This window comes from Grampus griseus (genome assembly GCF_964374135.1).
Source record: "Grampus griseus genome assembly, chromosome: 16".
NCBI lineage: Eukaryota > Metazoa > Chordata > Mammalia > Artiodactyla > Delphinidae > Grampus > Grampus griseus.
Window position 1 is genome coordinate 29,009,140 of NC_139010.1, and position 27,533 is coordinate 29,036,672.

The 27,533-nt window shown below is 46.3% G+C and overlaps 1 protein-coding gene across 1 annotated transcript in view; it reads left to right on the top strand.

The window, feature by feature from the left end:
• The first annotated feature begins 16,115 nt into the window (after nt 1-16,115).
• The window catches only part of LRMDA (leucine rich melanocyte differentiation associated), a 1,104,623-nt gene continuing 1,093,205 nt past the window's right edge, over nt 16,116-27,533 (top strand). Inside the window, exons 1-2 of the mRNA XM_082673142.1 lie at nt 16,116-16,204; nt 22,088-22,188. Of these exons, the coding sequence (XP_082529268.1) occupies nt 16,175-16,204; nt 22,088-22,188 (131 nt within the window). The 5' untranslated portion in view covers nt 16,116-16,174. The remainder of the gene's footprint in view (nt 16,205-22,087; nt 22,189-27,533) is intronic.

Consider the following 27,533-nt stretch of genomic DNA (forward strand, 5'->3'; position numbering starts at 1 on the left):
AATTGAAGCGCAAGTAGAAGTAAGGCTGTGGCAAAGAAGGAGGGGGAGTTCTGGGAAACGGTCTTGTTTTCTTGATCAAAGGAGATGATGCAGGTGTTTTGGATCTTTTCTTTCTTTCTCCCTTCTTCCTTTCATGGACTTGGATATGATATCCAGAGCCATAGCAGCCATTTTGTGACCATGAGGAAAAGTCCAAGAGAATAGCAGAGAGACACTTAATCCTGATGTCTCTTGAGACACTGAGCCATTTCTAGCAATCATTCACCTCCAAAACTTTTGTTATATTAGAAAAATAAAATCCCTATTTGTTTAAGTCAATGAAATTGGGGGTTTTTATATTTGCAGCCAAACATATCCTTTGCCTGTCCCCTTTGGCAAACCTTATTTCCATTGGTGTTACCACTATTGGAATACCACAAAGTGGTCCAAAACAGTTTTAGAACCTATTAGAGTCTTGCCTTCAAACGTTCTTGAGGTATGGGTTTCCAGAGTAACTTGGAGTTAAGTCTGGTCATACCCTTAACCCGCAGTGTTACCTCTTTTGTCTACCTAGCATCTGAATCCTGCTTCCTGCTTGTTATAATATAGGACCTGCTTCCACCTACATAAGCTGAAGGGGCTACATCCTTCTCCTTGTCCCTTATAGCTGAGGCTCCTCAAGAGGTGAGCAGAGGGTTGGGGTGGATTGGAAACCCTTCTCAGCAGCAGCAATGAGCCCAGTGCAATGGCATTGACTCTCTAGGGGAGGCAGCGTGGAGCAACTAGCCAGTTGCTGCCATGTCCAGTGTGATAATGGCAGCTGCTCGGGCAGTGGCCTAACCAGACTGTTGCAGTAGCATGACCAGCGACACCACCATTTTCCAGCTCTCTTTTCTTGTCCATTTCCCAAGTCTGGGTCTCTAGTCCTCTTACTGATTTTCGGAGCTTCCTGATATCCTTTTGATAGATTTCTTTTCTTGCTTAAGTTAGCCAGAGCCAGTTTCTGTCACTCACAACCAAGAATATCAGTTGGTTTGCCATAGCCTGGCTCTTTGGGTGGCTTCTAAACAGATCTGATGGTGATTACTTCTTATTTTTCTTTTATGTTTTTAAATTGAAGTATAGTTGATTTACAATTATTCAGAATTGAATAATTTATAGTTATTCAGAATTCTGCTGTACAGCAAAGTGATTCAGTTATACACATATATACATTCTTTTTTTTTATATTCTTTTCCATTATGGTTTATCCCAGGAGATTGGATATAGTTCCCTGTGCTATATATTAGGACCTTGTTGTTTTTCCATTCTAAATGTAATAGTTTGCATCTACTAACCCCAAACTCCCTGTCCATCCCTCTCCCTCCCTGCCTCCCCCTTGGCAACCACAAGTCTATTCTCTATGTCCGTGATTCTGTTTCTGTTTCATAGATAGGTTCATTTGTGCTATATTTTAGATTCCACATATAAGTGATATCATATGGTATTTGTCTTTCTGACTTACTTCACTTAGTATGATAATCTCTAGTTGCATCCATGTTGCTGCAAATGGCATTATTTCGTTCTTTTTTTATGGCTCAGTAATATTCCATTGTATATATGTACCACATCTGTCGATGGACATTTAGGTTGTTTCCATGTCTTGGCTATTGTGAATAGTGCTGCTATGAATATAGGGGTGCATGTGTCTTCCTGAATTATAGTTTTGTCTGGGTATATGCCCAGGAGTGGGAACGCAGAATCATATGGTAGCTCTAGTTTTAGTTTTCTGAGGAACTTCCATACTGTTTTCCGTAGTGGCTGCACCAACTTACATTCCCATGATGGTGATTACTTCTTAGTTGTGGCCGTGGGCTCCTAGGATGGGTAATAGTGATGGGGACCCCAACACCAAGCAGCCTGACTGAATACCTCCAACCTAGCCAGGCAACGATTTCAACAGAAAAACTGGTAAATTCAGTAATGAGAGTCAGTCATGCCAGAACTGAGTGAGAAAACATAATGTTCAGGTGATTTTATAGAATATCTACTGTGTCTTGGACACTGTTCTACTATGTAACCTCATAACTTTACATTACTTACCTCTTAACAAAGCCCAGTGAGAAAAGAAAGATTATCCCCATCTGGTGGGGGAATGTACAGAATTCCTCCCTTTTATTTCTAGTCTTCTGTCCCCATAAGCCTCAGTGCCACTCGGTATGTCTGATTAAAGTTTCTAAGGCATCAAGGACACTGTCAAATCAACCACCTTTGATGACAATCACCTCTGATTCTTCTCAGCAGAGTTCAAGAGCTTAAGTGCTTGGCACTTTGCAGTGCTCAAAAGATGTTTGTGGAATGCAGTCAATGGCATGGGAACGCCTCTGGGCTACGTTTCCTTGGGCAGGTGGTGGCCTGAAGTGTTTGAGGTCTTGTGTGTGAGTGTAGGGTAGAATCAAGGAAGAGGTAGAAGGTTTCCCCTCCACACTGCCCTGCACTCTCCCCAACCCCTGACCTTGGCCAGGATGCTTCATGTCTCTGGGTTCAGTGTTTATTCTTTTTCTTTCTTTTTCTAGCTCTACTTCTTCCCTTCCTTCCCCCCACACCCCACCACCTTTTCTACAGCATTAAGGGCACAAATGATGTCACCCTGCTTTTGTTCCCTGCAGAGTCTGCCATATACTCAACAATATTCAATAAATATTGGTTACATGAGTACCTTGTCAAAGCTTTTTCTTTCTTTGTCCCCACCTTTGCTACTGAACCTTCTTTCTACCATGTGGTTCTTCTGTCACATTCTCTAAGTTTTGCTTGAAGAACCAAAGGCCTTGCCATGTCTTCAGTCTCCCCGTACTGCTTCTTCAGAAGAAAAGGCAGTCTTTTTGCCATTCGCTGGTGGGGGACCAGCCCCTTCAGCAGGGATGGTAGGGTGTGGAGCGAGAAGTGGCAGCAGTGGCCTGTGGAGCTGGCTGATATGGGAACACTGGTCCCCCACCGGGCTTGAGAGGCTGGGAGGATTGGGGAGTCTGGGGAGGGTCAGCTGTGCCGGATATCAGCATCATCTTCAGTCTCCTTCCCTTTTAATGATAATTAACCCCCAGTTTGTGCAGATTGATTCTCCCTTTGACGTGGTAGCTGATGGAAAGAATGAATGAGCTATTTCTTGCAGAACCAAAATGTGAAAGAAGTTAGTAAACATGTCAAAAGGAGGCCGGAGCTTATGGGGACAAAATGTAGATGAGCTCAAAATGTCACAGAGATGAAAAACCAGAGGAAAAAGGGCTTTCTCTGAAGGATGGTTGTCCATCTACCCCTGGGTGCTTCTGCCCCAGCTTCAGTCCTCCTCACTTTCATCTAATAGCCTCCCAAGGTGTCTCCTCCCAGCCCCACTTCCCCAGAACTGCTTTGATTGGACCTTCGGTTGCCTCAAGCCCTTGTAGGTGACCTGTTGTCTACCAAAAAAAAAGTTTCACATGCTTTAGCTCCTCTCCTTCAATCTTCTTACTGTGAAAGCTTCCACTGTTTGTGCAGAGTAGCTGTCTGGCCAGACTGGGATCTTCTCCCTCACACCAGGCCACCCTCCTCAGTCCCATCTTTGCTTCTAAGGCTCCCTCTTGTACCATTCAGCACAGGGCTCGGCTTCCCCTCCCCCACCTCCATCAGAGTAGATCATAGGCTTCAGTGTGGTGGGCCCCGGGGTCCAGCTGCTTGGTTCCACGCCGCCACACTTCCTAGATGTGTGACTTGGGGCAAGGTTCTTAACCTCTCTGAGGTTTCAATTTCCTCCTGTGCAAAATGGATGTAATAATGGTACCTACCTCATAGGTCAGTGGGTAAATGAAATGAGACAATGCTCGTGTGTGCCTGGCGTATAGAAAGTGCTTGAAGTGGTTATTATTATTATCCGGCAGGTTCTTTCTTACCTCTGAACCCCTGGAGTGCCGTCTGTGCCACTCATCTGACACTTAATTATCTACTAATTGATGATATCTTTTATTAGCTATTCATATTGTTTAACTCTGTGTTTGCATATGTGTATGCTCAACTTCCCAGTTAGATTTTAAGCTCCTCTAGGGCTGAACCAGATGCCTTCTTTTTATTCCCAACACAGACTAGCCAAGGGCTAAGTAAAAAAAAGAAAAGGCACAAATGAACACTTTCTTTTGGCCATGGCTTGTGACATGCAGGATCTTAGTTCCTGGACCAGGGATCGAATCCGTGCCCCCTGCAGTGGAAGCACGAAGTCTTAACCACTAGACCACCGGGGAAGTCCCACGAATGAATGCCTATTAAAACGAGGAATAAAATGTCCAATGCTTGTATAGTCCTTTCACAACCAAGATTTCCCTTAATCATCACAACAATCCTATAAGGCATGCAGTGTTACTCCCATTTTACAGATGAGGAAACTGAGGTTCATAGAGAGGAAGTCATTTGAATTCCAAAGGTCAGGGCCCTTTCCTGCCTCACAATGGCCTCCTTCAGCTTTCAGAAATTCTGGCAATGCCTCCCTCCTGTGCTCTGTGATGCTCAAACACATCTTCTTTGCTAGCCCAAGTCAGCATCCCTGCCAGCTTTCTTTCTGTGTGCTCGTGGAGCAAGCCATTTGAAATATTTCATTAAATGAAAAAACGGGTTATGAAAGAGCAATACATGTCACCTAGGAAGCAGGCTGTAAGGTGCGACCAACCACTGGTCATCGCAGGGGGTGGGATCGTGAGTGATTTTAGCTTTCTTCTTGCCTACCTGTGGTTTCTACTGCAAACATTTATCACCTTTATAAATCGAGATAAAACAATACAAGTTTTGTTTGTTTAACGGAGGCGACGCAGCAGCGCCGTTAGAACTCTCTTTGCTCCCTTGCCCCTCCCAGTTTCCTTTTACTAAAACATGCTCCCAATCGGAGGCAACCTCTTTCCTCTCCTTCCTTCCTCCAGGCGCTGAGCCAGGTGGGCAGAGGCCCGTCCCTGGCACTTTGTTAGTCACAGGTTTGAAGTGCAGGGGAGGGTTGGGGAGGGAGGAGTGATTGGTGTGGGGTGGGAATTTGGGGATTCTTTTATCCCCTGCATCTCAAAGGCTGACAGGCTCTTGAGGGGTGGAAATGACTGGTAATTAGTGAACCTTCTCCCTGCACGCTAAAGACACACTTCACAGTCTGCGTGACCTCTGCAGCTTGGTGAGGCTTTGTTATGTAGATACTCTTAATTGGGTGAGTCACTTACTGCAAACAGCTTTGGGAGAGAGCACCGTGGGCTGTTTCAGGGAGGCTTCCTACCAGGGGTTCTAACTCAGGAATCGGGGATGCTGGCAGCAGTGGCCTCTAAGTAACTCCACCGCCACTGGTAGAAGTGGTCCCCACATCTGGGAGTCAGCATGGTGAGCTTTTAGGGGGAATGTTAAGTGTTGGTCTTTGTCGTCCTCCTCCCTCTGTCCTTCTCTTCTTCCCAGTTTATAGATGGCCTATTCTGGGCAAGGCTGGGAATATCTTGAGATATAAACTGGGTTCCCTACATTCAAGGAACTGATCACCTAGTTGGGAAGACAGGGACAGAAATAAATGTACATAACAACACCAAATAGCAGGCATTAATGCCAGGCACATGGGAGAGGCCATACAATGATGTTTCAGACCCCGGAGCAGAGAGCTGGAGCATTGGAGAAAGCTTGCCAAACAGGTGAGCAGTACTGGGAAGGGGTTTGGGATAGGGGCTCCCCAGGACGAGGAGACTTTATGAACAAAGGCATCGCCAGGTCACTGTCACACCCAAAGTCCTGGCTTGGCTCAGGTATCAGATGCACAGAGTACAGTGGGGGCGTGATTCACCAGGTCCTCAACGTGCTGCGTTTACATTATTGTCACATGCTGATGTTGATCCTAGGGTGTCCCATCTGCTGCGTCCCTCAGGAGGGCACAATGCATGTAGACTTAAATGCATCAAGTCCCCCTGCCCCTCCCCATCAGGTATTTCGGTGAATGGCACCATCTTGGCTCCCTCATCCTCGACTCCCAAACAGACATCAAGTCTTGGCAATTGGGCTGCAGTCTCTTTGCAATCTCTCCCTTCAGGCCCTCACCACCCTTCATGGCGAGTGGGGCTGCACTTTCAGAGCCTGTGAGGACACTTTCCTGTGCTTGCTCTCCCCCTCCTAATCCATCCTCCCCACAACTGTGAGACCAGTTGCCCTCCACCACAAATGTGACCACTTTACTCCTACTGTGGTCACGGTTAGGCCTGTATCGCTCTTTATGATCTGGCCCTTGCCTGCCTCTTTTGCGCTCTCCCCATCTGCAAGGTCACCAATGACCTCCCTGTTGTTAAATCCAGTGGTGAACTCTCTGTCCTCAATTTACTTGACCTCAAGTAGCGCTGGACAAGTTAATCACTCCTTCTTTCTTTTATTCCAACATTTTATTTATAAAAAATTTCAAACTTCTAAGAAATTTAAAGAACAGGATAATGAATGGCCAGGTCCCTTCCCCTAGACTCTTCAGCTCTTAACATGTTACCATGTAACATGTACCTCTCCACACGCATGGACACACACACACTTTTTTCCCCTTGAACCATTTGCAAGCTGTAGACATCTTGATGTTTATCTTAATTTCTTCAGCTTGCATCTCCTAAGGAAAGAACACCTCTTATGAAACCACAATACAATTACCACACCTGAGGAAAGTAATGTTAATTTAATATCATCAGTAATATCATCAAATGGTTCCAATTTAAATATTCCCAATTGTCCCTAAAATGTGTTTTTAGCTTTTTCCTCAGTTCCAGTAGCTAATAAAGGATCATGCATTGCACTTGGTTGTCATGTCTCTTTAGTCTATTTTAATCTAGAACATTCCTCCCTACCCCCTTTTTTTCCCCTGATGATATGACATTTTGGACAGTCTAGTCCCATTCTCTCTCTCTCTCTCTCTCTCTCTCTCTCTCTCTTTCTCTCTTTATTGAGATATACTTGATTTACAATATTATGTAAGTATAGTGATTCACAAATTTAAAGATTATATTCCATTTATAGTTATTATAAAATATTGGCTGTGTTCCCTGAGCTATACGATATATCCTTGTAGCTTATTTGTTTTATACATAGTAGTTTGTACCTCTTAATTCCCAACCTCTATCTTACCCCTCCCTGCTTCCGTGTCCCCACTGGTAACCACTAGTTTGTTCTTTTATATCTGTGAGTCTGTTTCTTTTTTGTTATATTCACTAGTTTGTTTTATTTTTTAGATTCCATATATGTGATAACATAAAATATTTGTCTTTCTCTCTGATTTATTTCACAAAGCATAATACCTTCCAAGTTAGAACTGTTGTCTTGAAGGATGTTCCACTTTTTGGATTTGTCTGTTTCCTCATGAGTAGATTCTGGCCAAACGTTTTGGCAGGAATAGCATGTGGGTGGTGTGTACTTCCTATTGTATCACATCAGAGGTCTGTATTGTCAGGTTGTCTCACCCTTGGAGATGCTAAGTTTGAGCTCTTGGGTAGGTTGTGACTGCCAGATCTCTTCACTGTAAAGGTATGTTTTCCCCTTTGTAATTTATAGGCAATCTGTGGGAGGATACTTTGAGACCATGTGAATTTCCTGTTCACCCAATGCTTTCAACATCCCCTGATGATCCTTGGCTGAATTGGTCATTATGTTGGAACTCCGTCTCTTTGATCACTTCTTTTCTTGGTTTCTAGGGCCTGACTTGCTTTTGGTTTCTCCTTACCTCTCTAGCCGCTCATTCTCAGTCTCTCTGTGGTTCCTCCCCTTCTCCTTGACCTCTGACTGTTAGTGCTCTAGGGCCCAATCTTCAGATCTTTTTCATCCTCTCTCGTGGCTTTCAATGCCATCTGAAAGCTGAGGACTCTGAAATTTCTAACTCTGGTACAGCTCTGTTTCCTTCACTTTCATATGTTCAGCTTCCTCCTTGACATTTCCACTTATAAGTCTCAAAGTCGTATCAGACTTCTTAGGTCTAATGATCCCCTGATTCCCCCCTTCTCCTAATCTGCTCATCCATTTCAGTGTGACAGCTCCATCCTTCTAGTTACTCAGGTCAAAATCTTGGAGTTATCCTTGATTCCTGTGTTTCTTATACTCTGCATGTCAAACCCATCAGGAAATTCTGTTGATGCCCTCTTCAAGATATACCCGGGTGCTGTTCCCTGTCTCCAGGATTCCTGCCATAGCCCACTGTTTGGTCTCCCTGCTTCTGCCCTTTCCTGTCCCTGGTCTGTTCTAAATACAGCAGCCAGAACAATACTTACAAAATATGTGTCCTCTGCTCAAGCCTCTCCATCTCATTTGGAGTGCAAGCCCAAGTCCTAACGCCAGCCAATCAGGTGATAGACGATCTGCCCCCCCCATCCCCGCCCTACACTGTGCCCCATGATTTCATTTACTTTTATTCTCCCCGTTGCTTACTCCACCCCAGCCACTCTGACATCTTTGCTGTTTCCCAAACCTGCAAAGCAACCTCCTGCCTCAGGGCCTTTGCACTTGCTGTTCTGGCCGCCTGGAACATTATTTTCCCCCTAGATGTCCACCTGGTTCTCCCTTGCTTCCCACAGGTCTTGGCCTAAATATCACTTTCTTAGTGGGGCCTTTTGATCCCCCCGTCTACCCCTGGCACTTTTTATCCCCCTTCTCTGCTTTATTGTTCTCTCACTTAGCACCACCTGACATACTCTGTATTTATTTGTTTGTTATCTATCCCCCTACTGAAAGTGAGCTCCACAAGGGTAGAAACTTTGTTTTCTTTACTGCTCTGTCCCCAGAGTAGTGTCAAGCATACAGCCAGCACTCAATACATATTTTTGAATAAATGAATTGAATGAATGAATTTCCAGTACCTCAGGAAAAGTTATAAACTCTCTGGGTTCCAAGTACCAACAATCTATAAAGTGTCTGCATTGTCTACTGGCCAGTAGTAGCTATTGTAGTAGATGGGCGGCCAGGGTGTGTCTCGGATTGGGGTTCAGGGCTCAGATCATAGCCATGAGGTAGAACCCGTGATTCTCGCATTGGCATGTGTCTCTTGTGTATGCACTTACGTGTGTGTTTGTGTGCATTTGTGTGTCTGTGACAGTCTGTGCCAGTGCAGTCATGTATCAAGGTTAGTGATTCTTCTGTGTTTTCTTCTGCAAGAAAATTGCAGATGCTTTATAGGGCTGTAGAACTTTTGTGTGCCTGTGAATGTCTCTTCTTCCAGCTGCAGCATCTTGAGGTCTCAGCCCACCTGTGCTCTGGAGCCATCCAAAGCCTGATGCAGTTGTCCTGGGATACTCATCTTTCTGGCTGGGGTGACTCTACCCTTGGAAGCACTTGAATTCAAGTTCACCACTCAAGCACAAGCAAAGTGACAACACGACAACACAAGACTAAGAGAACGCTCATAGCTTTTGCATTTGCTGTTCCCTCTGCCTGGAAAACCCTTCTGCCAAGTCTTCTCATGGCTGGTTCCATCTTATTATTCAGACTTCAGCTCAATTATTGCTCCCCTTAGAGAAGCCTCCCCAGAACACCCCACAGCTGTCTGAAGCTGTGCGGTTTGGGCATCACAGAAGCATTGTGAGTGGGGCTGAGGTCCGGTCCATGCTCTGCTCATCCAGGATTTCACAGGAGAAAGGCTCTGAACTTCTCACAGAAACCTTGGACATTGTATCTAAATTAGCATCTCCACCCTGACTCTCTCTCACATTGTCTGCTTTTGTCTTCATAGCACATGTCAACGCTTTCTGAGATTATGTATTTCACAGACTTGAACTTATATTATTTATCTGCTTGTTACCTGTGTCTTCCCTGTAAACCTCATGGGAGTAAGGACTGTATCTGTCTTGGTCCTTATTCTACCCGCAGTGCTGACACATAGTACGTGCTTACTAAATATTTACTAATGAGTATATTCGCTCTCCTTATTTTGGGGAGCTGTACATACTTACTTGTATTTTTATTTTAGTAATAAATCTCTCCTTAGATCAGTTAGTCTACGTTTAAGGAAACTGAAGATGTTAGGAGTGAAAGAGTCTCCATGGGCACCCAACTGGATAGTAGCAAAGCTAGGTCTTGAACCCAGGACTCTGGCCACTATAAGCCTTGACCAGCCATTCATCTGACCCTCAGCCTCGGGTGCTGGTGGTGCCAGGTGCAGCTGACAGCTGTTTTGCCCCTGGCTCAGAGCTGCAGAGAGAGCTGGGCTTCCTTTCGAAGAAGTGGGAAGAGACACTAAATTAATACTGGTAAATCATGCCAGAACCCTCGTATGCACATTATTATTATTGCCCCCCCATATATTCTAAAATAATCCCTGTAAATAATTATAAAAATAAATCTCAGTGACAAATTTTTTCTTTTATTTCCAGGAACACATTTATTCATGCTAATCTCTTCAGGGGTAGGACAAATTGGAGCACTGGGTAGTGAATACAATTTGCAAATAGGCAATATAAGTAGAGAGAAAATTAATATGTATTCCTCAGCACTCTAAAAGGAGAGGAAGAACATTAATAGCCATTTCCTTGCAGATATAACTTTGAAAATGTTATTTCTGATCCATCAGCGTGGGGCTCCACATGAGGAAAATGGTTACAACGTGACAAGAAGTGATTAGATGTGAAATGGCATCTTTCTGGCACTCCTCCCGTCTCTTTATCCTGTTCTTATTGGGACATAGGAGGAATCATGTTTTGTTCAGAAGATCACAGCTCTGGCCTGGGATCAGCTGCTCATTGGCTGGGTGACCTTGGGGAATTCCTTTCTACTCTCTAGGCCTTGGTTTCCATATCAGTAGCTGGATTAGATGAAGCAGTGAATTTGGGTTATCACAAATCCTAATTACTTGAAGGTACTTGAGAAAAATAGAGATGCTACGGCACCACCTACTGAATCAGAATGTCATTTTCTGAGTTCTATATATTTTTTTAAGTGACATGCTGAAAGTCTCATAATTCTTTTTTTTTTTTAAATTTTATTGTGGTATAATTGATTTACACTGTTGTGTTAGTTTTAGGTGTACAGCAAAGTGAGTCATATTGAGTCAAAGTGAGTTATACATACGCATATATCCACTCTTTTTTAGATTCTTTTCCCATATAGGCCATTACAGAGTATTGAGTAGAGTTCCCTGTGCTATACAGTAGGTCCTTATTAGTTATATATTTTATATATAGTAGTGTGTATTGTCAATCCCAATCTCCCAACTTATCCCTCCCTACCCCCGCACCGGTAACCATAAGTTTATTTTCTACATCTGTAACTATTTTGGTTTTGTAGATAAGTTCATTTGTAGACTTTTTTTAGATTCCACGTATAAGCGATATCATATGATATTTGTCTTTCTCTGGTTAGTTCCATATATTTTAATTGAGGTTGGGGGAGGTTCCTCAACCTCTAAGTGGCAGAAACTTTCCAAGCCAAGCTGGGATTCTGGAAGGGTAGTTGGGGCTTAGGCACTGCTCCCTTCTTCCCCGCTGGACAATATAAAGTTGAACAGGTTCTTCTGGTCAAGGATCCCTTTCCCTCTCAAAAGTCCAATATGAACCCCTCTCCCCAAGTCAGAGATGACCTTGCTCCTGAGCCCAGCTAAGGACTTAGAGTATCTGTCAAGTTCCAGGCAAATTGGGGAATAAGATTGGTTTCTCATTGCTATTTTCAGGATTTGTGAAAATAATGCTAAGAAATCAGCAGATGGCAGTTTCATTTGTAAATTCTTTTTTCCCCCTGCCTTTTCCACGCCAATCTCCTCCTTTGTTTTTAATTACAACGTAGTACTTGCATGTTGCAAAAAATCACAGAAGCAAAGCAGAAGCCCCTTTCCCACTCACCTTCCCCAAACCTGCTCACTTCCCCACTCCTTGCTAATGTTTGTATTTTAGTAGAGAGACAACAGAACCTTTTAAGATCTAAAGAGAAGGGAAATCTGAGGCACTGAGAATTAATAATGATAATAATAATTATGATAATAGTAAATAATAACAATAAACTAACATCTGTGCGACGAATACTCATGCCAGACATTATGATTGCATTTAATATATATTAACATTTTTAATTGTTCGGATTGGGAGAGCGGAGATGTGTTTTGGAGTATAGATCATCCTCAATCCCCTCACATGTGTGCACAAACTGCAGAGAGGGGCCTGGAAACCTTCCCTCTTTCCTACACTTCCCAGACTCCTTCTTTTAGGCTGAAAGGAGGCTGCTTCGGCAACGAAGAGCATTTTGTATGCAGACATCCAGCTTTTTTTTTTTTTTCATTGAAATCTAATGTGGTGAGTCTGAACTAGGGGCTGGGGCGTGATTAATTACAGCAACCATCTTAACCTGCTCGGGCTGAGCCTGAAAGAAACGAGGTCAGGCTGAACAGAAATTCAGGATAGAGAGGAATGCTAATAAAACTTTGTTAACTGGCCCTGTCTTTCTTTCAGCTGCTGATGCACGGAGTTGGAAGATTTAAGGAATCAGTTCCTGTTTCGCTGGTTCTGGCCGACCCCAGAATCAACTCCCTTGATTGGAAATAAACAGGATCTTCCTTTTTATCCCCAGGAATGTGATGGAGGAAGGACTCTAGGGGAAAAGGTCTCTTCTGCCAAAGAAGAATAATAATAACAAAGATGACAGTGGGAATAAAATATTGCCCTCTTCATCGAGGGCAGTAAGGAAGTGTCTAGCTATATGTGTTGAGCCTTCTCACTCTCCATATATGCATGTTAGAACTCCAGAATTCAGCCCAGGTTTGATCTGAACTCTTTCTGTTCTGTGGTCCTCTTGAGTGTACTATACATATTGGGCTCCATGTCTCAATTTTGGTTTCAGAAAACAGGATTACAATTACAGCATTTAAGCTTGACATAGTACTGTAAATGTCTAAGCATGAACCCCTCCTAAAGGGTATATCTCTGTCATGTGTACCCTCAGCGCCTGGCACAGTGCCTGGTCCTTGGAAGCTGGGGCAGAGGGGCTATGGTATAAATGGGGTAAGGCAGGGGGTGCCTGCAGCTCCCTCTCTGTTGGCTGAGGAATGGGGTGAGGGGACTGAGGAAGAACTCGGATGACTGCATGAACTTTCCCTTTCCCTCAGTGCTCCTGGGGCAGGGGCAGGAAGAGCTGTGTCAGGGAGAAACCCCAACAAGACTCATTCCCCCTGTTGACTTTTGTAAACTCCTTGTATTCCAAAGGACTCATTTGCCCACTTCTGGGCCAGCTGTATCTCAGCTTGCTCTCTCCCCTCCCAAGGGGAGGACCATGTTACCTAAAAAAACTTACCTTTTGCTATTTCTTTTTTTCTCTCCTTTATAGTTTCCCTTCTTTCTCTCTTTCTTTCTTTTTTACCTTTTGCTATTTCTATTAAATTTTCCTTTTTGCTCAAGAAAGTGATGAGGTAGAAAAATGTCCCCTCCCCACTCTTCCAATCTTCCTTGGTCCAGGGATACAGATTCTTTTTCTCCTTCTCCTCTCCCTCCCTTTTGCCTTCCTTCTCCTTGTTCCTCTGTCATGAAGACTAACTTCCCAAAGCTGAGCGGAGTAGGGAGAGGTGAATCCAGTCTGTTTCTAGAGAAGCCCTCCCCCACTACATTCAGTAAAAAAAAAAATGTTTACTCTGCTCAAGAACTTTCAATAGCTCCCTATAATCATCAGTTTATATTCATTTCTGACATTAAAGTCCACTTTTTTTTTTTTTTTTTTTTTTTGCGATACGCGGGCCTCTCACTGTTGTGGCCTCTCCCGCTTCAGAGCACAGGCTCCGGACACGCAGGCTCAGCAGCCATGGCTCATGGGCCCAGCCGCTCCACGGCATGTGGGATCTTCCCGGACCAGGGCATGAACCCGTGTCCCCTGCATTGGCAGGCGGACTCTCAACCACTGTACCACCAGGGAAGCCCTAAAGTCCACTTTAATCTGAGCTATCTTGAACTTTATTCTTTGTGATTTCCCAATTCCCTCATCCCTACAGTCAGCTGGCCTTCCTGATGTGTTCACTTAGTGGAGACCAGAGCGGTTGGGGAGGCATTCTAGGCAAAACCAACAACTAAAAGGTGAGCAGAGGATGGGAGAAGCAGGAAAGGAGGCAGGAAAGGTAAAGGTTGATGGGATTTAAAAGATCTCGAGGGAAATTAGTTTGATGATTTTGGGCTCAAGATTTGGGGCTGTATTATTAGATTGGGAGGAGGCCACTGAAAGATTTCAGGTAGGGTCAAATCGGGCATTTAGAATGATCTCCCTGGGGCTGTGTAGAGAAGGGAAGAGCAGTGAGGGGGTTTGGAAAGGTGGCAAAGATCCCTGCTCACTTTGGTGTCACTGGTGGATAGTAGGGTCTGCAGAACAGACCTTCTGTGCTCAGAAGACAGCCGTGTATGGAGGCAGGGGCGTGGGTGAAATGGCCTCAAGCACCCTCCTCCTGGTAGGGGGCAGGGGTGGGGTTCCAGTTTCATCTCCCAGTAGGTGTCAGTTTATTTCCACATGTTCTCTCCTTCGGGTCAAAGCCCATCTAGAAAGGGCAAGGGGAAAGTTCCCCGGGGGCGGGTAGAGAATCACTTCCTCCTTTTCAGGCAGGAAAGGCAGACAAAAGTGGACAATGGACTCAGAGACGGTGCATCCAGCAGAGAATGAGGGAGGAGCCTGAGGGGCTGGCCTGGGGCAGGAGGCCTCAGAAGATTCCCTTTGATCCCCCTTATCTCTGGAGGGCAAGCATTCTTTTTTGGCCTGTGGGGCCTTTTGTTGTAAGCATTTCCTGGAACCCACCAAGGTAAACACAGCCAAGTGTGTGTTCTTACAGCTCCACTTTGCTGTGTCCGCTCCTCCCAGCAGAGAGAAGGGCAGGCGGGTCAACCCCCACGGTCAACCCCCACGTTACAGTGCGTTGGCACCAGGCCTGAGAGATAACCATGACGGCCACAAAATGCTGAACCAATATCATAATCATCACCGTCAGCTGCACAACCAGGGCCTTCTAAGTGCTGTTTAGACACAGGGACCAATGAAAAGTCCTGTGAACACCCCCTTTGATGGAGATGGGGAGCTGCAATCATCAATAGGCCTACTGAGTTGAGGTCCCTGGAATGCCTGTGAGATCTGGAGCCTGGTGCGTGAGGATCCAGTTTTCCCTTCTCTATTTGAATGGTGCCTATACCCATTGGTATGAAGGGAGCAGGATGGAAAGTCTAGTTAAGGCCGGGCTGCCTCTCAGCTGCAATAAGGGACGGCTGATAATGTGACATTGAATTGGATTCTGGTGATAGCTTTGTGCATCCTGGTGCTGGAGGTATGAAGGCAAAAATACAGAGAAAATAAGGGTACTTTCAGTTGAGAACAGGCATGAGCTTCCATTTACCCGTCCCCTGGGCCTAACTTCACCCAGACAGGAGGCAGCAGGGGCTACCCCTCACTTCCAAGTGAGGCAAAGGTGTGTGTGCGGAGCTGACCCCATGGATGACTTCCAGCCTCACATTTAACATTTCCCTGTGAGAAGAGAGAATAAGGGACGCCTGAAATTTGGGGACATCATTCAGCTCTTCTTCCCAGGGCGTATTCCTGTCAAGTGGGGTGTTATTAGCTGAGCCAGTGGTTTATTTATAGAAAAATTCAATTCCCTCCTGCTCCCCATGCAAATGGGAACTCCACCCCATCAGGTGTCCTTTCAATCTCTCAACTCCCCTCTTCCCCTCAGAGTTGGGGACAGGAGTTCCCAATATGCCCCTCCTCCCTACAGTTGAGGACAGTTATGTAATCCGGATTGTGACATGGAGGACAGTCCTGGCTCTCCACACGCCCCTGGCTAACGGCTGCGATGGGGAGCCCGTGATGGGAGACCTCCCTGCTTCTCCATCCCCCAGTGCGCCCCTACCAACGCGCCAGGGCTCTGGGCATGAGATGGGGCTGCTATTCCTGTTGCCCTGACCCTTCCTGAGCCGTAGGGTCCTGGGGCGCCCGGGGGCGGGGCACTGGGAAGCCTGGCGGTCTCGCCAGTGAGTCGGGCGCGGGCGCTGCGGGCACCTGTTGCGGCGCGCAGAGCGCTGAATGAGGCTCACCTGCGCGAGGCCCGGCCCAGCGCGGGCGGCGGGCGCACAGCTGAGCCGAGGTTCAGACGCCCGGCCCGCGCCTCGGGCTTCCGCCGGGTCAGCTGACCACCCAGTGCGGAACTAATAGCCGGCCCGAGCTGCCCGCCGCCGCGCTTCTGCTCCGTGCTCCGCGCTCGGTATAGCGCGCCCGCCCCGTCGCCATGGCTGGGCTTGTGGTCAGTGGAGCTCAAGTAAGTCTGCTGGGGCCACCCCGCCCCCGCCTCGGCACAGTCGGTCGGGGGAGGGAGCCCTGGGGCGGGCGGCGTCCCGAGGTTAGACGGGGCTCCCTGCCTCACTGCAGGGGGCTGCGTCGGCAGGTGGGGAGTGGCTCCATGCCCAGGCTTACCCGAGTTTGGTGAGCACAGGCTCGGTTTTGCGCCTGGCACACCTCCTGGGTGGGAGGAGAGGGGAAGGCTTCCAGGTCGCCCGGGTCCCCTCCAGCCCCAGCGCTCACTGACCAGAGGCCAGCCCGCGGAGCTCTCCATCAGGCCGAGTGGGTAGTACGCACAGCCCACGGTACTTTCCCGGGCCCACAAAAAAGTTTTCTTTCATAACCAGAAGAAAAAAAAAAGAACCTTGGTTAAAGAAACGTTTTAATATATTTGTCTGTACACCAATGCAGTTGTAGAATATAAATTGTAGCTATGGGTTTTTATTCCCCCCCCCCCACCCCACGGAGGAAGGAATCTATGAAAGACAGTGAAAATCATGATGCATCCCTGCAGGCGCCGGGTTGGGGGGTTTTGCTGCAGACTTGCTCCGGCTTCTGACCAGAGGCCCCTAATCAGAGGTGGGTAGAAGGCTACAGTTCTCCAGTTTTATTTTGGTCCTGATTTCTTTAACAGGCGTCCATGGGAAATGGCAACACTGCAGTTTCAACCCGAGGTGATAGACATCCAGCTTTACTTGCTGTCAGCGCTGTAGTGAAGCCTTAGGTGTTAGTCATTGCTGGAGGGATGGACTCGGCCATTATGGGGACCAGGTGCCTTTTACTTGCTGGAGAAGCCAGGTGTCCCTTTTAAACTCTGATTAAGCCAGCCCTCCCTCCCACCTTTCCCTGCACACCCTAGAGAAATGGTTCTGAGGAGTTGAGGCTTTCCCTTGGATTGCCTAAGGCATGTAGTGTCAGGCAGAATTAGATTTTGAGGTTACTTTTGGGCTAAGGGAATGTTTCCCCTTCTCAGAGTTCAGAAGGGAGCAGACCAGGGAGGTACCAGCCTGGGAAGGAGGTTAAAATGATGTATCATATTTAGCAGGCAGGGAAAAGGGACTTTCTGGGAGTTAACAAGGCTGCTGGGGGAAGGGCTGGAGGAGAGGGCCTCTGCCCAAGCAGGGTCCCTGACCCACCAGAACCTAGGTCTCTGCATTTCAGACCCATGGTTCTCTGGTAGCTTCTTGCAGCTTCATGGAAGACTTGGCAGTGGGGCTGCGCCTTCCTGTGCCTCCCTTTCCCTTTCTCTTCCCCTGTTTCCCAAACTTGATTTTTTTTTTTTGCGCCCCTTGATTTTAGCACATCCCAAACTGCCCAAGGACATTCACTGACCTGTGGGTGAGGCATTTTGGGCCCTTGGGGACAGTTCTAAACAGATGGAGCTGCCAGGGAAGGAGCGGAGCAGGCAGGTTGGGGAAAATGCCGTTGGGTCATTAGTGCGCCGTATTCTAAACCTCCTACATCAGTGAATCTGAGTGGTGGCCCTGGGGTTAGGGTCTTTTTAGCATTCTCCCCCTTGCAGCCATTATAAGGTACAGCACCTTGGGCTTCCCTGGTGGTGCAGTGGTTGAGAGTCCGCCTGCCGATGCAGGGGACATGGGTTCGTGCCCCGGTCCGGGAGGATCCCACAGGCCGCGGAGCAGCTGGGCCCGTGAGCCATGGCCACTGAGCCTGCGCGTCCAGAGCCAGTGCTCTGCAACGGGAGAGGCCACAACAGTGAGAGGCCCGCGTACCGCAAAAAAAAAAAAAAAAAAAAAAAGATAAAGCGCCTTGAATGTGTATTACATGGTACTTCTCAAACTTGGGATCCTTATAAAGGGGAGAAAAACCCCACTTGCCGTGAAGTCCACAGTATTACTGTTTTTTATTACAATATTGCTTAAGTATACAAACATAAGACCAGATAGAACTTTTTCTAAGTTCATATTTAGAGACTTACAAGCCCCAAATAAAGGGATGGCTTAAGTGTAAAGATGAAAACTGTAACACCCATAAAATTAAACAATTTAATGAGATGGATGATGTTCTGCTGAAACTCGGTCACTGCTTTCAGTGCTGCTGTAGGCTGAGGGCCATCGCCCTGGGTTTGAGGAGTTGCACAGACCTGTACCACCACACACTCGGGGATGAGACGGTCCTCCCTACACGTTTCTCTGTAAAAATCTTTTAACATGGATCTGACTCCATTTGGTCTTCTTTTGGCTTGAATGCATCATTTATATTCAGTACGAAAGCCTCAATCTTCCTTTTCCACTAGCTTAGGATAATTAAAGTAGGGGCATTAATACAACTGCAGGTATAAATGCAAACTTGAAATTTGGGTACTGAAATCTCATACCCGAAAGACATTGGAATAAGAAACCCCTGCCACAGGGATATTGGTCTGATTCAATAACTATTTACCCAGTGGCCACTAGGTGCCCAGGACAGGGCTATGTACTTTCAATATGTAAACTTATCTCATTCCTCAATTTTAACTTACATTACAGGGTAATATGTGACTCGTGGGGCTGTTTAATCAGGGTTGACTAGTTAAGAGCCAGGTGGTAAGCTTTTAATAAATGTTAGTAGTTACATTATTCTTAACACCTTTGGAGGTGGTTCGTGTTTAACTAGTTTATAGAAGAGGAACAGACTCCATGAGATTGTGACCCATCCAAGATAATACAGCTAGTAAGTAGCAGCACAGGGACCCAAACTCATGCCCAGAGCTGTTTCTACTCTCACAGAGCTTCCAGTACTGTGAACTTAAAATTAAGAATCCCTCACCCCTGGGTGGGGGCAGGCATCCTAAAATAATCTCCTCTCAGTCTGACTACTATGGAAAAGTTCAGGAGCCAGACCATCCCAACTGCAAAGAGAAACCCTCAGTGTTCTGCAGTTTGGTAATTTTCTGCAGCTTCTGCTCAGAGGAGCTGGCTGTGTGTACATCTGCGTATCCCACCAAGACATTCTTATTTTTCCGTCTGGTGTTCCTCACTGTAAGGGTCTTGAACTTGATATGTTTTCATTTCCCTGATAATGGTGTCCTTTTCTGCCACGCAGGGTAGAAGTCTTGGGGTGCATGTTACATAAGGTAGGCAAACTAAAGGTACGAAACTTTGTCCTTCAGTTCACTCAACATCAAGAGAATTGACTAAATGCAATGACTTCTCACTTTGGATGGGCTCTTCTGTGCCATTTAAGATCTCTTAAGCTCTGTATTCCTTCTCTTGTTTGCTGAAGATGCAGACTATTTTTGACCTGGCTCTTCTGGCTTCCTGTTTTATGTTAGGTGGTCCCATGCTCCAGAAAGTTTCCTGACATCCTGAGAGGTCATGTCTTCCACTCAGGAGCACTTCTTGAATAAGTTTCTCCTCTCATTATGAGTGTTGGTTGCAGTGCCTGGCAGTGACTGCTTGCTGCTTTGAAGCCTTTTCCAGCCAATTGGAACCCTTCAACATGGTTGACTTAACTCACATCTCAAAAAGCTTCCAGTTTACCGTGAGGGTGGTCTAAGCATGCAGATGGCTTATCAAGTTGGTTTTCTTACGAAATTTTGGAGACATGGTCTGCATCTCTGTGGAATAGGAGCAAGTTGTGCTTTGTTTAGTTCTCTGGGGATATTGTGCTGTTAAGACCATGGAGTAAAACAAGCTGATGGAATCCTTGTTAGACATGTAGTGAATGATCCGAATGCTTCATGGTGATAGCTGTCCTTGGTGTTTGTTTGCTCTGAAGTGGAATCCTACAGGAGAAAAAGGGGAGCAAATATCCCTCTTTCCCCAGGCTCTGACACTCTTCTGGGGCCTTCCACACGGTGTCATGAGGTAGCTCTAGACCTTTCAGCTAGGAAAACTCATTTTGAAGCCGAAACTTGATGATAGATGCACCCCTGGATTTTGTTGATGAAGAAAATCCACATCCACGTGTGGATATTTAAGAATTCCATGGCCTGCATGTTGGAAGTCCTTATTCCTGGTGCAAGATGTGGTCCAGGCTCTATCATTAAGAAAGATGTGTTATAGTGGGCAGGCCTCTGGAGTCTCAGTTTCCCTGTATAAAACATGAGGGGTTTTGATTGAGTCCCTACTAAACTTAGCCTTTGATGACCCAATGAGGAAAGAACTCAGTTCCTACATTGAAAGCTCAGCCTCTCTGCTTCATATATAGCAGAGGTCTTGAATGATTTTGATGTGTACAAGATGGTGGTGCATTTTGGGTGAAAGGGATGGGTTTTCAGGTGAGCGCCTTGGGCCTTGGGACCAATGTGAACATATAATACAGAAGAAGCTGCTGATGGAGTAGACATTTGAGTGATGGAAATCCCTAGATTCTCCAGTCTCTCCTTAGTGTATAACTTCCATCTCTGCTTGGAAGCAGAACTTAATTTGTTACACAAGGAGTTCTGAAGAAAGATGGGTCTCGTGTAGAAAGGGGAGAGGTTATCATATTGAACTTACAGCTCTTTAGTTTCTAGCCTGTATCTTCCTAAGTCAAAATAATTTTATTGGAGTCAGCTATTTTTCTGTCCTTTATCCCCACTTTGTCTCCTCCAGGAATGAAGTTACTGAAGGAGAGTGAATACACGATGTTGTATCGTCAACGATGGGCCCCCATTGGATAAGACAGGGTTGAGAGATGACCTGAAAAATTGAGGGTGCTAGGGTGCAGCGTGACTTGTATTAGATTGAGCCATATGAAAGTACTGTTGTGTAGTTCTACAATGATCGAAATATTAGTAATTCATACAGTTTAACCCAGTACCTGAGGATGCAAGAAGGCCACCATATCCTTGTTCTCAATTAGGAATCATAACTTCCCCACCCCCCTGGACACCTCTCTCTAATTCCAAGACGTCCTTGTCTGTATGTGTAGAAGAATGAGGGTTTGCAGGGGGAAAGGATCAAGGCTACAGCCACGAATTTCTGCCGAGCAATTGGAGGTAGGGTCCTTTAGTGGGAAAGCGTCATGTACTGTGATCCACTGGTCACTGGTTTGTCTTACTGGTTTTGGAATTAGTTGCCAGTCCTTCCTGCAGTGTGCTATCGGTAAAAGTGAGTTTCAGAAACTCAGTGCTTGGAGCAGTGAGAAAGCCCTCTGACCTTGTCACAGCCAGAAGTTTTGGGATCAAATTTCAGTTCAGCCTCTTAATGTTTGGGCACACTCTAGGTAAATAATAATAATAATAAAATAAGTAAAAGAATGCCTGAGGGAGCAGCTCTGCAAGCAGAGTGGGGTTGATTGCCAAAGGATCCCTGGAGGACAGGGTCTTGGGAGCTCTGGCCACCCATCGTTGCCCCGTCGCCTTTGAGTCAGCTTCGTTCAGAGTGTGGAGGACATTTTGTATACGGTGGAAATAGGATGGGATTGGCGGTCTGGGGAGGTTTTCTTGTCCAACCCTATTTGTTCCAGCACCCTGCAGGTTGAATGCTGGTATGTGCATCTGCTCTGTCTTTTATGAGGTAATGTGCATCGCAGGGTATTTGGGGGAGGGTGGGAGCAGAGGAGGGGAAGCAGGAGAGCCAGAGGGGCAGCTGTTGGGAAGGCCCCTGAGCAAGAGGCTGATTGCTGTGATTATACCAGCGTGCTCTGACGTTGGGTTTTTTTTGGGACATCTGAATCAGGGCAATTTCAGTCCAGTTTCCATTGTGCTGGGATTAGTCTCCATCATGCTAAGTGTACCAGCAAAGGGGAGCTGTTGGCAGAGTCCCTGAAGCCCCCAAAGCTGATTTGATCAGGAAAACAGCCACACGTGGGGCTTCTCGTGTGTGAAGCGTGTGTTTCAAGTTGCGGAAGCAATCATCGGATCAGTGACGCAGGGTTGTGAGCAGCTGGGTGATTTCCGTTGGCCACAATTGTTTCTGTTCCATTTAATTTCCAGGTGTCCTACATAGGCCAGGACTGCAGAGAGATTCCAGAGCACCTCGGCAGGGACTGTGGACATTTTGCAAAGAGGCTTGATCTGAGCTTTAACCTTCTGAGGTATGTAACCTTCACAAGACGCAGACCAGGCCTGGGAGGCCCAGTCCCCCTGGTAACGGCCTGCAGATAAAAGACATCCCAGCTCTGCATAGGGTACAGGGCTGTGAGACCTGTGGAACCGCACCCCGAAGGTTTGACTCTGCTTCACATGGTTCTCTGCTCCCCTCTTTGCGCCGGTGAAAAAGCAGCAAGTGTGAGCATCTCACATGTGTCATGAGAGGGCCATCAGCGTCACTTTGTTCTTTTCCTTTCTCACTGATGTCCGTGCAGACGAGTTAGGATACTCTTGGGGAGAAAGTGAGGTAGAACCAACAAGTGCTTTGGGGGTGTTGAGGATGCTTTCCTGGATAACTCCGTCGCCCAAAGATTTGCCAAATCCCAGGTAGAGTGCTTTTGTGTGATGGAGTCTTTGCCTTTTTATGAATTGGAACTTTAAATATTTGCAATGATGATTTCTCCCAGATGGTATTTCAAAGTAATTCCAACACTGTTGGCATGGGGTAGGTGGGAGGGAAACTTGAACAACTGTTCCAAACTTGGCAGAGAAGGTAAGTGTGATCGTCTGTATTATTCCAATGGAGAAAACAGACAGTTGTTTCATTTCTTCCTAAAAGATTTTGAATTGAGACTGGCTTGGGGGCTTCGGGGAGGGAGCTAGGAGGTTCTTGGAAAGCAGGTATCAGTGGGACAAATGGGCAGGGATCTGGGTCGTGGCTTTTCCTAACGAGGTGGTTCCACACAGAGGTTTTTCCTAAGTGTCCCCTTTAGAGCCATGCTGTCCTGGGAAGGGAACAAACTGTCTCAAGGTGGAAGAAGAGGTGAAGAGCTGGAATCCCACCCCGGGGCTTCTGTACTTTCCTACTTCCATGCTGTGGAGTGTCTTCTGAGTCGGGACACTTGGGAATTATGGATTCCAGGGAAGATGGACAAAATTCAGGGCTTTAAGGCACCAGAGGGTAGAGGGGAGTTGAAGGTAAGCCAGCAGAGCTTCTTGGGCTGGTGCTCAGGAACTCACAGCGGAGATGCATGGGCTCCAGGGAAGGGGCGTCCAGGGAGTTGTGTTGCAAGAGAGTGGGTGCTGTGTGCTTTCTCTCCCTGACTCCCAAGGGGTTTGTGTGCTTCTGGAGAGATGTGGAAACGGAAAAGTTGCAAAGTAATAGAGTGATGAGAGGATGCCAAACAAACACTGACTCTAAAGAAACAAAGGCTGGTTTTTGGTCCCTACCCAAATTGGGGACAGAATACACAACCTGGACTGGACAGTGCCTGAGACACGGGCGCCCCTTGAATAGCTCCCCAGGACAGACTCAGGCATAAGCGTTCCTTGGGGCATCGGAAGGAGTTCTTCCCATGTGAACGGCCTCCAGGGGCTTGGGGCTCTGTGGCTCAGGGGGTGGCTGCTTTGCTACTGGGAGCCCGGACGTGGGTTTCAGGAGGCTGGGCCCTGTGAGGGAGCGCGTGTCAGCAATCACAGGTCATGGGACTGGGCTGCCAGCTCTGAGGAAACAGCCGTCTTTGTCATGCTCCGGGGCCTGCCTCCCTTTGGCAAAGAAGGGGCTGGACTCCTGGGAGGTGTGTGTGTGCCGAGCGAGCTTGGTGGCGAGAAGGGGCTCTTGGCTCTGAGGGGCTGGATCTAAAAGGATTTATCACAGGAAATGATGGGTCCTGGAGGCAGGAACATTTTGTGAGAAGGAGGGAGAAGAGTTAAGATTTTTATTAATTTTTGTTGCTGTTGAGGAGACAGATTTCTGTGTTGATTTTGAGGAGTGATCCCTTCTGGTCAGGAACCTCTTCTTACCCCTGTTGTGGTCCATGTGTGGGTTATAGCTGGGTTGGGGCAGGGATGAAGTCTAATGGAAGGGTTTATATTAGGACTTATAAAGTCAGAGGTGTTACAGACCACAGTGGAGAAAAGTAACCCTGGCTTGACATGGTTATGTTGGGATTGGCTCATCTTTGATGGTCTTATTAAGCTAACTGGGGGGCAAAGGGAGGTGGCACTATTTTATCTTGGGTGCCAGAGGAAGATGCAGGTTTACTCAGGCCCTGGTCTCTACCTCCAGCTGGATAAATATTCAAAGACGACTTAGATGCTTAACTAATTTCTCTTAAAAAAAAAAAAAATGGGGGAGGGGAGAGAAGGAAGAGAAGGGAAGAGGAAGATAATAAATTTACCTTCCAAATAGACGGGAATGTGACAGATGTCACTAGCCCACCAGGCTGCAGGGATCATCATACCCAAAGGAAATACTGTGAATCCCCATCCCACCTTCTGTAGAAGGTTTCTTCCCAGCCCTGCCTTACTGTTTCCATGGAATCTGGGGGAGCATATCACCCTGTATTTGCTCTCTGCCTGGATTCACCATAGCTCCCTGTTCTAACCCTCTCTGCTCTATCTGCTGTTCTCTCTCTTGGCAGCCTGTCTGGCCCCACTTCGGACACCCGCTTCATCTCTTTGAAGCCGAACACAATGTTACTGTGTATTATACCAGTTCAAAGTGTGCTGGGGGCGATAGGGTGGTAATTGTTGGACGCAGCAGGAGACACATTGGGGTAGCATTGTTCCTGGAAATCTTCTGGGTACCCCCTTGCCCTAGAGACCTTCTCCCTGGCGATTCCTCTCATTAGGATCAGGTCTCCTGCATGTGACCAGGTGCCCCTCTTTCCCAGCCACTTTCTCGGCTTTCCAATGTCACTTATCTTCTTTCCAGAGCCGCCCTCAGAAACACAAAATTCTTCTTACTCTGTTATATTCAGAAAAATCACCCCTCCCCTCCTTTTTATAGAGCATCTCTGCAGGCTTCCTTTTCTCATCCAAAGAGTCATATCCGGGTATTGCCTTAAATGGATGAGAGCCACTAATACAAATTTTGCTAATCTCATAAATCACAGAATCAGCTGCAGTCTGTTTGTGCTTTAGAGTACAGCTTGGTTTTAGGCAAGGAGTTCTGTTTATTCATTTCAAAATATTTAATACGTTCACATGGCACAGTCTTCAGGGGGAACAAACATGCAGCCAGTGAAAAGAAAGTGTCCTTTACACGTAAGTCCTTTTGCCTCCTGGTTCCCATCTGCACTGCTAACTACTGGTAGTTGATTTCTGTCATCCTCCAGAGATATTCCATGCTTATACTAACATGAGAATTTCTCATGTGGCCAGATTCATATTACTTCTTGCCAAGATGTTAGTTAAAACGGAGGCACCAGGCTTCAGTTAACCACTTGTGATAGGGTTATCCTTCTCTGTTGTCAATTCATAGCCCATCATCGTTGTTAATTTCATTCATGAAAGTGATGTTTCTGCTGATTGTCTCTATGGCCACCTGTTCGTGCTGGAGGGGAGTGTGGTTATGGGTTTAAAAGCTCTGAACTTTTATTTTTTCTTTCTGTTACACCTTAGGGTCTTGTCTCCTGCGTTAACTATGGTGACCCCATCTCTACCTCAGTTGGGTTGTCCAGTAGTAAACTATGCAGAAAGTCGTGGAAATTGAGACTGTCTTGCTTCTATGACTCTGTCCTGGAGGGAATTAAAGTCCCTGGGCAGTATGTTCTCTGTCGGGTTGGAAAGGGAAGCAAGACAAAAGGTCCAAATAAAATTTCTGGCTCCCTTAAAAGACTCAAACGTTCCTTACCTGCTCTCTCAGCCCAGACCTCATTCTTCCTGTTATGATGAAAACCAGGTGAACTGCAATGACTGAACTGGGACCAGCTCTCTGGACATGATTCTCAGGTGTAGGGTCCTGCCATCCCCCCTTCAATGGGCATATTAGGTAGGTAACAGCCAAGAGGAGTGAAGTTTTGTCCCGTAAACTTAGATGCATTAATGATCATGAATCCAATGTTTATATCTGCATGACATTGTACTTTAGATTTTATTTTTTGAAGACAGTCTTGTAAATGATGAAACCAACAATGATCAATTTAGAAATCTTGAAAAACACAGAAAGGTATGACAGAAACCCTCTTTCTCTCAAATTTTCACTGATAATCTTACCACCCAGGAACCACCATTGTTAACATTTTATTGTCTTGGAGTCTTTCGTAATGCCAAATATTTTTTAAATGATGCTGTTGCTTACATTGTGTTGGAAGCATATTCCCATCTCAATAAATACTGCATTACAGTTTTTAATGGTTTCTTATTTCTTAATGTTGGACATTTAGATTGTTTCCAGATTTTTACTGTTATAAATATCTCTATTATAAATTGCCTTGTAATACTCATTGATGAATGTCTCTGATTAGTTGTTTGGGGCAAATTCCTGGAAATGGAATTGTCAGAGGGCCTTGATACAGATGGCAGATTGCCTTAAAGAGAGGTTATACCGATTTCTGCTACCAGGAGTATTTGAATATCCATTGTCCCGAACTCTTACTTGAACTCGTTTTTGAGGTTTTCATATTTTCCTTTACTTCTGTGATCAGTACAGAGAGTCCTCTGGTTCCTTGACTGAGCCAAAGAGATCTTGGTAATGAGTTGTTCCAGCTTTCATCTTCCTTCTCCCCTGACTGGGAAAGGGCAGTGTTCTCTCTGGTGGCCCGTTTCTCTCCCCCAAGGGCCTTGAGTGGGTTGGGTGGGTTGCCTGCTGAGCCTGTGAACACAGTGGGCAGAGCAGAGCTCCCGTGGCACACGGTGGTAAGCACGTCTGTGTCAATCTGGCAATAAAATTGAGAGGGCTTAATTGATCTATGGCAACAGGAAGCTTACGTTTTAAAAATCGTTGGCAGTCGTATCTTACCTAGCATCACTCTGATGAATGTACTGGATGGGAGAACTGCTTAGGAGAAACCTTCTTAGGTGGGAGCTTGCTGCTTCTCTGGCTTTGTCCAGGATGACAGTGATGGGCTGGGGAGTTTGGGCAGCTCCAGTAGAGAAAGGGTGGCTCTGTCTCCCTGCCAGGCAGTGAGGTGGGCAACTGGTACACTGTCAAATCTTCGAGGACGGACATACCACCGTGTCTATGCCTGTTACTAATGCTGGACAAGACTGGGCCTGTTAGTTTGCTGCTCAGTTGGGAAAATGGGCAGTGTAATGAAAGGAGCCAAGGCTTTGGGGTTAGGCCACCCTGGCTGGAAATCTTAGGACTGTCACTCACCAGTTGTTTAACTGGCCTTGGGCTAATTACAAAAATGCTGAGTGTGTAACTGTGTGTAAAGTGCCTAACAAATTACCTGGCACGTAATAGGTCTTGAGTAAGCAGAGCTATGGTTAGTGCTTAAACGTGGCGCTAGTGAGGCTAAAAGCCACCTCTTAGGGGCCCTCCATGGGGCCATTTCACTCTCTGGTCGTTATTGGGGTTCCTCACAAACATTCAAGATTTCCTCTTTAAGCATATGGTATGTTT